This window comes from Trachurus japonicus, chromosome 20, assembly GCF_045865225.1.
Source record: "Trachurus japonicus isolate A0001 chromosome 20, Traja_1.0".
NCBI classification, from domain to species: Eukaryota; Metazoa; Chordata; class Actinopteri; order Carangiformes; family Carangidae; genus Trachurus; species Trachurus japonicus.
In genome coordinates, this window is record NC_140926.1 from 23198462 (window position 1) to 23211750 (window position 13289).

General features: G+C 43.2%; 1 protein-coding gene across 5 annotated transcripts in view; it reads right to left on the reverse strand.

The window, feature by feature from the left end:
* Positions 1 to 13289, reverse strand: part of rps6ka3b (ribosomal protein S6 kinase A3b) — a 55533-nt gene that overhangs the window by 22084 nt on the left and 20160 nt on the right. For 2 of the 5 annotated variants that reach the window (XM_085763517.1, XM_085763518.1), the window contains exon 1: positions 3328 to 3570. The exons of the other annotated variants lie outside the window; for them this stretch is intronic. In XM_085763517.1, the coding sequence (XP_085619643.1) occupies positions 3328 to 3558 (231 nt within the window). In that variant the 5' untranslated portion in view covers positions 3559 to 3570. Of the gene's footprint in view, positions 1 to 3327; positions 3571 to 13289 lie in introns of those variants that run through there. 5 annotated transcript variants of the gene reach the window in all.

Here is a 13289-nt window from a genome sequence, read left to right on the forward strand (position 1 = left end):
ACACTGATGGAACATTTTCATAGGCCAGTGGACTGTCAGTGCCTGCAAAGTAAACGTCTCGAAAATCAGCAGAGGTGTCGACTGTGTGACTGCACGATGCAAATCTTAAGAACAACTTGTCATGTTGAGTGGAGGCTGCAGCTCTGAGGTTGTTGTTGTGTGTTGTAGTGAGAGCAGAGATGGAGGAGAATGCCCAGTGGCAGGATTATCCCCACAGCTCAGCCTCCATCCGGAGAGTCAGACGACTGATACATTAATTATGAGCTGCATTGGTTTTGTCAACTAGAGCTGCAACAGTCCATCCATCCATCCATCCATCCATCCATTTCTGTGCCACTCATCCTTACATGGTGGAAGGGACTGGACCCGATCCCAGTTGACATTTGGCAAAGGCTGGCTACACCCTGTACAGGTGGCCTGTCACAGGTCAGCAGACACAAACAACCTCACACTCACATTCACACACATGGGCATTTTGTCACCATCTTTGGACTGTGGGAGGAAGTCGGGCACCAACACAGACAGGACCAATACTGATACAGATTATTAGTAATAAAAGGAAACATATAACTGATATTAGAACCATTTGCAGTAAAAACTTAAATTTTGGTGTCAACATTTCAAATACCACACCTTGGATTAGACTGGATACAGTATACTTTGTGTTTGCTTTTTGTATACTGTGGAAATATGTGATAAAAAGACCTTCAATTTATGGAGGATAACATAAACTCCAACACAAATCAGAGCCAATGGAGCATGGTTTCAAATAATTTCATTTTATCCATTATCAGTGAAAAAACAAACAGCCAATGCAGATTATCATAAAAGTATCGAATATCGGCCGATATTATCAACCATGCAGTCATTATTTTCTACTATTTTTCTTTTTGTCGTCTCTTTTTCACCAGTATCTCTTCTCTCTGTTTCTAGCAGAACACTCCGTTGATTTTACTGTTTCAGACAAATATCATACGGAGATGATATGTTTCAACCAGTCACTGCAGTCTTCACCAACCGATAGTAAAAGCGTTGGTAACAGAAGACAAAATGAACCTATTCAAGCTAGAGCATCAGCTGAGTTTGTGTTTGTGAGGTGGAGGCGTGGAGGTCTGGAGCTAAAACATCAGGTGAGTCTGGTCACTTTTCCAACTATCCTAATCTTTTAAAAATCAATCTTTAAAATTGTACGACATAAAACATGTGGCCCTCTCCTCCTGGTACCGTCTCTGACAGCGACTACACACAAAGCAGCAGACTCCCTCAGACGCGGCGTGGTGAGCAGGTTCCCAGAGAGCTGTCAGTAGCACAGCTGGAGCGCACGCAGCACAGCAGCACAGCAGCACAGCAGCACAGCAACACTTCACATCATCTGTCCACCATCACATCTAATTAAAGACGTCTCCTGAGTGGAGTGAATCAGTGTGATGTTGTTATAGCGATCTGCACACTGCAACAACAGACCTTAGCCAACAGACAGTCAGTTAGATTAAATTAACGTTTTTAACCTTTGGACCTCTGGACGGGGAAATCGACACAAGTGGGTGTGTGAGTGTCTGGCTGCAGGGCCCGATCATTTTCTTATTAAGCACAGTGAAGACTCGGAGTGTGTGGTGGGGGCCGCTGCTCCGGAGCTCAGGGTCATGATGCTGCTGTGAAGGTTGGAGGGGTTTGTGATCACTGCTGAGTCAACTCTCTCTGCAGCTGCTCTTCTATACAAAACTCTAACTTTCACTCAGACACTGGATGTGACGGGACAAGAGAAAGAAAGAAGTGTAAATATTTCATCTCTCTCCAGCTGAACAGAGCTGATGACATTCTCTACAACTGTGCTACAGCTGTGCACTCTTGAGCTTGTTTACTTTAAACCACAGAGGTTTATACTTTTCATTACTGGACTGATGTGTTGACATAAAAGTGAGATATTGCAATAGCACAGACAGAATTAGCTCCACAGCAACAATAATTTACCATTATTGATTTATCTGTTGATTATTTTTTATGGAGAAAAGAAACTGATCCTTATTTTGCAACAGCAGTTTTCCTGATGATTTTTTTGTTGCTAATCAATCAGTCAAATCAGTCTCTTTAACTATAATAGACTGAAATAAACACTGTAGGTGTCATGTGCTTTACATGGAGAGAAAAAGTCTAAAATATTTGATATATTCATGTTATTGGTAACTGGTATTTAGTCACAATCAACCGGTTCTTACTGTGTTCAACGGTGCATACTGTAGGTATTTGAAGCTGATGTTAGGACACGTCAGTGTTAGAGGATGAGGGAAGTGGTAACATGACCCCCCTCCCCCACACACCCCTCACTGCCCTCAAACACACACACCCAACACAACACAACACATAAACACAAATGTTTGCAGAACGTTTCCATGACTTTTTTGCTATTGATGGATTTTAAACTTGCTGGTTTCAAAATAAACCAAACCGTGTCTGTGTGTCATCAGGTTTCTGAAGCAGCACCACATCAGCTGATTTCACTAACAACTAACAACACTTCACCTACTAGCTGGAGATCCCCTCTGTGTCACTTCACTACATTCTCCAGCAGTGTGTCGGTTAGATCTCCAAAGACATTCATCAGATCCGAGCAGTGACAGGAAGCTTAAACAAAACAGTCACATCAAAGATCCAATGCAAACAGCTTCATCCAGACAACAAGAAGACCACGACTTCAAATCTATTCACCTGTCTATATTACATTACATTAGATTATATCTGTTCTAACCAAATAAACAGGACAAAGGCTGCACAACATCCAGGTTGAATGAAGCCCCATCAGCAGCAGGACCAGGCTGTCCCTGTCAGACAGCTGACAGCTTCTCAATCTATTCAGAACTACGTTTTCCAGTATTTAGTTGCACAACTTTAACACACGTACAGGACACACTAACATGATATGTTAGCCCCGGCCTCACCTCGTCCTGAACCTAACCACCTGTTGAGGTGTTTAGGGTCTGTCGCCCGGCGCTTTGTAACACGATTTCAGGCTGTCAGGCTTTCATGTATATGTCTGGCGGTGTAGCGGCATGTTAAAGGCTGGGGGGGGGGGGTATATCCTGGAGTCCAGTGACCGGTGGAAGTGCAGAAAAACAACATCAGTACATAAGTCCTGTTCATTGTGGGTCAGCACCTCAGACCACTTCAACAGATCTAGATCAGCTGATATCGTCCAACTAGAAGACATGAAAGAGGTCACATGCTGCAGCACGTGCACATCTGACAGTGTAAGGACTGGACCTTTGACACATGCACGGACAAACTGACCCTCAGAGACTCAGGCAGGACTCAGGACTCAGGACTACTCACAGCCAGACTGGGGTGTGCTGGTCCACAGCAGCCTAACACCGTCTCCCTGTTCTTCCCGTTGAGCAGCCACGGCTCGCCGTCGAAGCTCCGGCTGGGCTGGCGGCGGCCGGCGAGCAGCAGGAGGCGTCGGAGCGACTTGAGCCGATCCCTGAGCGCCCTGACCAGGCCGGCCACGCCGCGCGAGCACGCCGGCTTGGCCTCGGCCTCGGCCCTGGTCCAGTGAGTCATCATGAAGTGGACTGAGAGGACCGAGAGGCAGCGAGAGGTTTGGACCGGTCGGTGGCAAACAAGTGGATATGTGAGTGAGTGTGAGGGGATACCCGGAGGAAGAGGAGGAGGGGGGACGGGGGGGCAGATCCAAATTGGGATGGGGAGCGGGATCCCCCACCCGGCCCCTCCCCCCTCCTTCTCCTCTGACATGCAGCTGTAACCTTCCACCCAGTGTTTCCATCAGGTGTCCTGGAGATCCCCGTCTGCTGCCCACTCACATAACTCACTGACCAATGACCGACTACCACGACAACACACACACACACACACATACACACATACACACATACACACACACGCCTCATTCATTTATATCTCTTTAATTAGCATGTCGAGTCAGCATTCAACATGCTAATTAAAGAGATATAAATGAACGAGGCGGCCAATCTGTCAACTAAATGTGTGAGAAATTATTTACTTCATTTAAAAATCTGATCCATTCATTAATTCCCTTTCATTCTCTGTTCTCAGATCAGCCTGGGAGCCACAGAGTTTAATGTTGACACAAAGATAAAATGATCGGTGAATATAATCACACACCAAACAGAAACACAGACAGTCCTGTTAGTTTTCTGATAACTCTCTGTGAATAATAACAAAATATCAACACACGCAATGCACACACACACTCTTAAACTACTAAACAGTGGAAAATAATGTGTGTGTGTGTGTGTGTGTGTGTGTGTGTGTGTGTGTGTGTGTGTGTGTGTGTGTGTGTGTGTGTGAGTTAATGAACAACTTTGCACAGTTTCAGAGCCTTGCAGAGGGATTGTGCAATAAAACTAACGATAGAACAGAGAAGTGCAACAGAATAAGAGCAATAAAATTATCTGTGCAATAAAATGTATGAGAGAACAGGGGAGTGCAATAGTGCAAAGGGAGAGAGTGTGTATGTGTGTGTGGTTTGGAGGATGGAAAGACTGTGGATATCTGGTGCTTCTGTAATGTTTCTATGGTTGTATGTTGATGTGTGGATACATGTATGTGAACAAACATTTTCTCTTGTCTCCAAGACAAGTTTCTCCCACAGGAGACAAGAAAAAGTAACTAAACTAAACTAACTACTGCATTATAATCAACACTATATCAGCTATATCAACACATGATAACATGATTTGTAGCAAATGATAGTTACACATAACCCTTGTGTAAGTATTGTCTGCAGTAATGGGTGCAGTGAGACATTTATTAATTGTATTAAACAATATATTGGACTATTAATATATTTCAAAAGGGCATAAATAATAAAAATCAGATCAAAATCACATGTAAAAAACTGAAAACTGAGAATTCTTCAGTTTATGTTGAAAACACTAGTTGCTGACTATTTCCCTGTTCATTGATAAATCAATGTATCTCTTTGGAACAGTCACTTGTTCAGTATAATAAACAAAGATAAAACTGACTGAATATGTTCATCTCCCTTTTTGCATCAACCGCACACACACACACACACACACACAGACATTCAGACATTAACCCGACCAACACAAGCTGACCCGCAGGCGACAGTGACGCAAATCAATTATCCCCAAGACCCAGCGACCAGGACGGCGGAACACACTCCAACACACTCCAACACACTCGAGCACAGACACAATGTGGACACAGACGCCCAAAATCCTCCACCTGTCACTTCCCCCACAACCAATACACAAACACAATGTACACAATGCTGGTGCGGACCGCCGGCAGGATGCGTGACATTTCTTGGATTACCTCCACCTGTTGTCGCCTTCCCTGACACTGCACTGGTTTCCACACACACACACACACCAGTGGACGGAAAGCAGAGTGGACTGAGCACCTGCAGCATTCTGGTGAAACTTGTTCAAGCTCAACATGTTGCTTCTACGTCTCTTCAGCATCAGTGTTTTATTCAGATCAACAGAACGATGATCAGATTGTGTTATGTCTTATTAATGTCCTGCATCTGTCAGAAAGGCTGCTTGGCTGTGTTGTTGCTTTGTGTTGTGAACAGTGGATCCTGTGGATGTTTTGCTGTATGAATGTTTCTCATTTGCTGTTTCCTGTTAGTCTGCATGTGCAGCGCCTTGAAAAAGCTTACGTTGTTGTTGCTGCTGTCTTCATGGTTTCCTCCGTCTACCACTGTCACTGAACATCTCACCAGAGGAACAGCTGAAGATTCACCAGCTGTCTGACACTGGTACATTTATAGAGAAGCTGATTAATGTGACATAGATGCATTAATTCATTTAAAGGGATAGTTCAACATTTTGGAAAATTTGCCTTTTGCCATAATCCCTATAGTCATAGCAGTAGGTTCATTACCTTTAATGATCAGTGCATGCTGTTTTGAGATTCGCGGGACAGAGACGTGAGCTGCTCAGTGAACACAATGGAGGTGAATGGTACAGGTCCCCTGTCCCTTATTATCTCATAGCGTGGTGAATGTGCAGGTCACAACAAATCCACAAGAGAGTTTTGGAGTTGTTGGATTGTGTCTTAAAAGAGTTTTGAGGGACAGGGGACCTGTACCGTTCACTGAGCAGCTCACGTCTCTGCCCCGCAGATCTCAAAACAACATGCACCGATAATTAAAGGTAATGAACCTACTGCTATGACTATAGGGATTATGGCAATAGGTGAATTTGCTGAATGTTGAACTATCCCTTTAAGTTTGTTCAGTTATGAAAAGGCACTGTATTCAATGTGCTCAGCAGCAAACAGCTGGAGTCGTAGAGAAGCACTCGGCCAGATGTTTCCATCTGGAGCTGGTGGAGACCAAACACAGAGCTTTACTAGGTGACACATACGTGACTCTCAGTGAAATAATAAATAGAGGTGTCTGCTAACACATCAGTGTCTCACACATCTGTGTGTGTCAGCATGTTGTGGAGCTGTTCTCAAAAATCCTCACCCAAAAAGACCAGGAAATCAACTGTTGCAGCTTTTAGTGAGGACAGACACCAAAAATATTCACTGCTTTATGCTCATGTCGTGTTTCAGACAAACCAGAAAAACAGTTGGTTTGTGTCTGTGTGAACAGCTATAGCACACTGTTTCTCATCCTTCACCGTTTCTCTGTTCAACCTTCACCCAGACGTCTTCTTGTAAACTGATATCAGTGCTGGGCATGAAACGGACTCACTTAGCCCTGACTGAGGTTACTGCAATAATGGATGGCAAGTGAGAGTGTGTGAGTGTGTGTGAGACAGAGGGAGGGGAAATGAGTGAAAAGTGACGCCACATTTCCAGCTTCACTTGCATAGCCCTTATTAACTCTGCTCATAAATATAGATGCAAGTGGGACTTTGGTAATAACACCAACCAGATTGTTCTAATGTATTTTTATCCCTGCTGTGTGTGTGTGTGTGTGTGTGTGTGTGTGTGTGTGTGTGTGTGTGTGTTTCTGAAACTGCTGATTGCTCATAATCCTGCTGATTATCATCATGAATGTATGATGTGGATATCCCGACAGTCACCTGCAGCACCGACTCCTTGATTAAATGAGCTGTTTACTGATGCACAACAAGGGTTTGTAATAAATACATTTCACTTGCAGAACTTAATGAAATCATTGACACAATCTATTTACTGCTGGAGAGGATTAGTTTAATAATAATAATCATGTTTCCCTGAAGTGGGGCAGACTCCAAACTTCCCCCATGTTCAGAGCTCAGACTGAGAGATTACACTGGAAATGAAAAGCATTAAATATGAAAAGTCAATTGTCACCATTCATTGTGGGGACTTGGGACTCTATTCTTATATTAAATTAAATTCTGTACAGAACATTATTTTTGGGGGGTTGGCAATGACAACTTCACAAAAAAGTACAACCACTAACTAGATTTTTCAAATGGGCCCAGTAGGAGAGTAAACATACACTAATAAAGCTGTCAGCTCATTAGTGTGACTGCTGAAGCAGTCACACTATTGTTCTTCTGTTTGGCCATTTTCTTCCGCCTTTTTACGGTCTTCTTCTAGTCCTTCATACTTTGTGCTATTTCAACAATTCATATATCAAAACGTGCAGCTTTTTTTGAACTTTATCGGCATTACTTTTCTCTTTTTAACTATTTATACTTTTTCAAATATTTAACTTTTTCACAAAAAATCTCACATTCATCAAAGTCTCAACCTCTCTTCTTCACAACTCCACTGTAGTGTAGGGGGTAGGGTGGCCGTTTGCCAACCCTAAGGTCACTGGTTCGAATCCAAGGGAAGAACTCTTGTTATGTTATGTTGAATTCTGCTCTCCTCCCCCGCCTTCAATTGGTTACAGGTGTTTGTTATCTCCTTGATTACTCATACCAGTTTGCAGCACATCATCACATTACAATGAATGACAACAGTTTTGAAAGCAGTGTGCTCTCTGTAGCCGAGTGGCAGAGTAAAGGTTTAGTGATCATATGGTCATGGGTTCGATTCCTGCCTCAGTCTTTTCACTTCATTGCTTGACTTTTGATTCCAATTATTCAGCTGTCATTGGACAGTCTTTGATTCCTCATAGTATAAAGCTCATTGTAACTCAGGTTCTCTGTGGCCATATGGTTAGTGCTCAGCCTGAAATTCACAGACATTTTCATTCTAAGTCATTCAAGCTTGACTCTCAAGCTTTCTTGATGTTGACAGTGTGCAGATCATTAACAGACAACAGTCTCTGCAACTGTGTGTGCACCGTGGCCTAGAGGCAGAGTGGAAGTCTAATAACCATGAGGATGTGGGTTCGATTCTGACCTTGGTCAAACATTTGTATGGTGATCACAGCTTGCACTATTTGCTAATTCTGCAACAGCGTTCAGTTGCTGTCAGCAGTCACACCATTTCCATTCTTGGAAATGCTTTTTCTAGTTTTTATTGATTTCTAACCATAAATAAACATGAATCAATGTCTAATACTATATAATTATATAATAATTATTATTTTAATTCTGTCATTGAAAACATTTCAGTTTTTTTTATTTTTCACCATTAAAAAAAAAAAATTCTTATAGTATTATGAATATGTAATTGATGTTTTGTCTCTTCTAATCAACTATTTTATTCATTTTCAATTTTCGATGAAATCTAAAACGCGATATATATACTGTATATATATACACACACACACACCCACAACACAACACACACACACACACACACACACACACACACACACACACACACACACACACAGGTAGTGAATAAAAATGATGGTGATCTAAAGGTTTTTCCACTGCTGCTCTCAGTGAGTGTCTGACTGAGAGCATCAACTAAACGCCTCAAATGTCAATGTATATATAAGTGTGTGTGTGTGTGTGTGTGTGTGTGTGTGTGTGTGTGTGTGTGTGTGTGTAAAGCCTCTCCATGGCAGCAGCGATCATGGATTGAGCGAGTGGGATTCCATTCCAGACAATCTGTACCCCCTAAGCCCGTTATGCAATCAAATTAACAGGCCGGATGGACACACATGCGTGCACAGTGCACACACACACATACACACACAAGCTTGGGATTTGTCAGGTTAGAAGCATAAAGTGCATTTCCGCTGGCCTTGCCCGCGGCTAAGATATCACACATACAAAGGCACGGGGCCACCGGTCACCTGTCCAAGAGGAGAGCCTGGCTGCAGCGCTCAAATACTTGTATGGAAGTATTTCAAGAATAGACTGTGGTAAAGTGTAGGGACGTGCTGCTAACAACGTCAGCACGCTGCTCCATTGTTAATAATAATATAATAATTATAATCTTTACATTTTATAAAGCTCCTTTCATGCACAAATGCAGCACAAAGTGCTTGAACAAAGCAATATCAGAAACAATAAAAACAACAGTTGAAAACACAACACATCATCTACAAAACAAAGCAAAGCAATAACAGTGATAAAAGATCAAATCAACCCCTATTAAAAGCCAAATTAAAAAGATATGTCTTCAATTTATTTTTAAGAATGGCTAACGAGTCCGCTGTTCTTAGGTCTAAAGGGAAAGTGTTCCAGAGTTTAGGGCCATTAAAACAAAAAGCAGCTTCACCAGTTTTCTTGTGGGACAATATTTCCAAGATCTTGTCATTTTACTTCACACTGGGTTGCAGCAGGTTTGGATGTTTTCTGCAAACTGACACTAGCTGGTTTATTTCTGTCCACTGCTGTGCCTTTGTCATGAAGCACCTCTGTATCTGCTCACACTCTATATAGTGTGAAAGTCTTGAGCTGCAACAATTAATGGATTAATCGCACAATAATTGATTATTAAATTAATTGTCATCTATTTTGATCATCAAATAATCGGTTTGGGTAGCTTTTTTAAGATTAAAGGTCCAAATTCTCAGATTTCAGCTTCTTAAATGTGAATATTTCATGACAATAAACTGAGTCTCTCTTTGGTTTGTGGACAAAACAAGACATCTGAGGACGTCGTCTTCTGGTTTGAGAAACACTGATTGATATTTTTCAACATTTTTTAACATCTTACTGACCAAACAACTAATCGATTAACTGTTTAAATAATTGACAGATTAATCGATAATGAAAATAATCATTAGTTGCAGCCCTGAAAGTCTACAATCAAATTTAAATTAAGACTGAGAGTATTTTAGTCTCAGATTTACACAGGTTTTAGTGTGTCAAGCAACATTAAATGGAGGAAGAAAACCAAACCTGCACCTTTAATTTACTCATCAGACACTGTCAATCATGTCAATGTCATGTTTCAACACAAAAGCTGAATATGAAGGGTCAAGAACACACAAACACACACACACACAGGTTTCCAGTTGATCTTTAAAGCAGTGACAGTGAACAGAAGAAGACAGCTCCACCTACAGAGACTCCAACCACATCGACAGTGTGGAGCTCCGCTCTTTGACTGACAGCTGATCTGTGTGTGAACACGCTGACACGGCAGAAAACCTCACAGTTTGCTCGTGTGTATCATCTCCCGGTCCCGACACCCACTGCCTGTAACACAAATAAATCCTCCCTTGCTGTTTTGTCTTTATCGTCTCAGTCTGACTGAACTGGAAACCTCAACAACATACATCATCATCAATATGATTCAAGGATGTATGTTGGTTTTCAAGGAGTGAAGAGGGTGGAAAGAAAGAATGGGACAAACAATGACAGAAAGACTTCAACATAAAGACCCAGAGAGAGATGAAGATGTAGCAGACAGAAGATGAAGGAGGGTCAGTGATGAAAGGATATGATTTGCAGCCGAGGCCGAACTTTATAGTACAGAGAGAGAGAGACAGCATTAAGTATAGATGAGGAGGAGGAGGGGGGAGGGGGGGGGGGTCATCATTAATTCAGGAGCTGGCAAGACAAGATCCTCAATCACTGCTGTGCACATACACACACACAGTCTGAGCAGATGAAGGAGTGTGTGTCCTCTCCTGCGCTCTGCTGTTAACTGATCTACAGAGGAATACACAGAGGGAAGAGACTGCAGGGACGCTGCTGTGGACCAGATCACAGAGGAGAGGAGGAGAGGAGGAGAGGAGGAGAAACCTAAACCTGCTTCTTCTGATGGTCACAGAGCGCTCGCTCTCTCTCTCTCTCTCTCTCTCTCTCCCAACCCTGTGGTATGTGCATCTTCAGTTTGTATCTCTATCAACCATCTCTTCATACTCACATACAGGGCCGTTGCTAGGAATTCTGGGCCCCCTGAAAGAATACCAAAGTGGGCCCCTGACTGGCCCACTTTTTTTCTTTGACTATGTATGTATTATCATTTTTTATTTAGCCTACTTTGTTTTGATGTTAATGCAGCATTACTATGAGTATTAGTCAAGGTCTTATGCAGAATAAATCAGTTATACAAAGATTAGACTACTGGGGTTTTTTTGTGGGCCCTACTGGGTGCTGGGCCCCTAGAATTATCATCACCTTTCTCCCCTATACAACGGCCCTGCTCACATACCAGCAGCAGAGGAAAACACTGCGTGGATTAATATTAATTCACTTTTCATTTCATTCATTTTCTTAGAAATCGACCCGACAGCAGGAGTGAGAGGGCGAGAGACATCAATTAACACCAACAGTCAGAGAGAGAGAGAGAGGAAGAGGAAGAGGAAGAGGAAGAGATGAGGTGGGGAGGGCTCAGAGTTTGGAAAAACTTTGTCGTCATGCCAACCAGGTTACCATGGTAATCTGTCCATAACACACACACACACACACACACACACACACACACACACACACACACACACACACACACACACACACACACACACACACACACACACACACACACACACACACACACACACACACACACACACACACACACACACACTTCCCTGTGATCTGTTGGACAGTACAGCCACTGTCTGTGTACCCATTCCAGTCCTGACTCTCTCTCTCTCCAACTTCCTCTCATTCTCTACCTCGCTCTGCCTTCCTCTCCCCACCCTCGCTCTGTGCCCCCCCACCACACACACACACACACACACACACACACACACACACACACACACACCGCTGTCGCTCTCTCTCCCCTCATTAGTGGAAATCAAAGCTCTTCATCTGTTGCCAATGGAGCCTCTGTGATCAGGACGAGGGAGCCTCTTAATTACACCTCGCTCGCCAGCCGCCGCTGCACTACAGGGAAAATTAATGAATGATCACACTCTCTTGTTACGCCACATTTTAAATCATCTCAGAGCCTGACTGCAGCCCAGATCACATCGCTGCTCCTCAAGAGTCACAACTCGGTCCAATGCTAACACACACACACACACACACACACACACACACACACACACACACACACACCACAGCAGCAGCAGCAGCAGCTCTCCACTCTGCCTCTTCACCAGGTTTGTCCCTGTTCATCGTCAGTGTGAGAGAAGTGATGCTGATGCTGATGCTGGTGAGTGTTGTTGGTCACGCGGACGCAGCCTGAGCGTCCGTGCTGTGCTGTGTGTGAACAGTTAAATCCAACAGGGCTCAGGTGGACCCCAGCTGTCTCATTGGCTCCGTAGCAGCTTTCTGTTTACAAGATGGCAGCAACACAAATAATGTTCATCCCAAACAGAAATTAGAAGAAGCCTGAGCCACAACTCTGCACATGGCCACGGTGACATCATGAAGGACTTTCATGGTCTGATGGTGAAGAAATAACAGCACGTGCTGATAGATATGACCCTCCATTTTCACAAGAACACTCACACCCTGCTGCTGTAGTGTATAGAACTATTAGGGGATGCACCCATCTCATATTAAGATTAGATGAGCCCAGATATTGATTCACATCTAAATCTTCTTCTTCCGTTGTTGCTCCTCCAGGGTACACAGGCTGTTGGCCAGTGTCCTCCTGTTCACTAGTTTTTCCTAGACCCCCCTGATCTAGAAACAGCTAGATCAGGTATCAGATAACAGGGCTGGTCCATGCAGAAATCTATTCACTTCAATTCTATGTTTGTGATGCGTGCTACATCACGTGTCAGCAGCATGTGCAGCACGCTGGTGGACAACAAACACAGAGCAGCAACGTTTTACACGGTTGGGAATGTAATGTTAAAGGACAATTCCAGGCAAATTCAACCGGGGATATAGTTTCCTTAATATTTTCAAGTTGATGGCTCAGTATGTTTAGGTAGAATAAACAATATCCAGACTTATTCTCACTGCTACGAAGACGTTGTGGCTCTGAGGTGATATTCCTTTGTTGATAAAACAAACGGGAGCTTCATACGGCCTGTAAACACAGTTAGCCGTCAGCTTAACTCTCACACTAGACTTTGC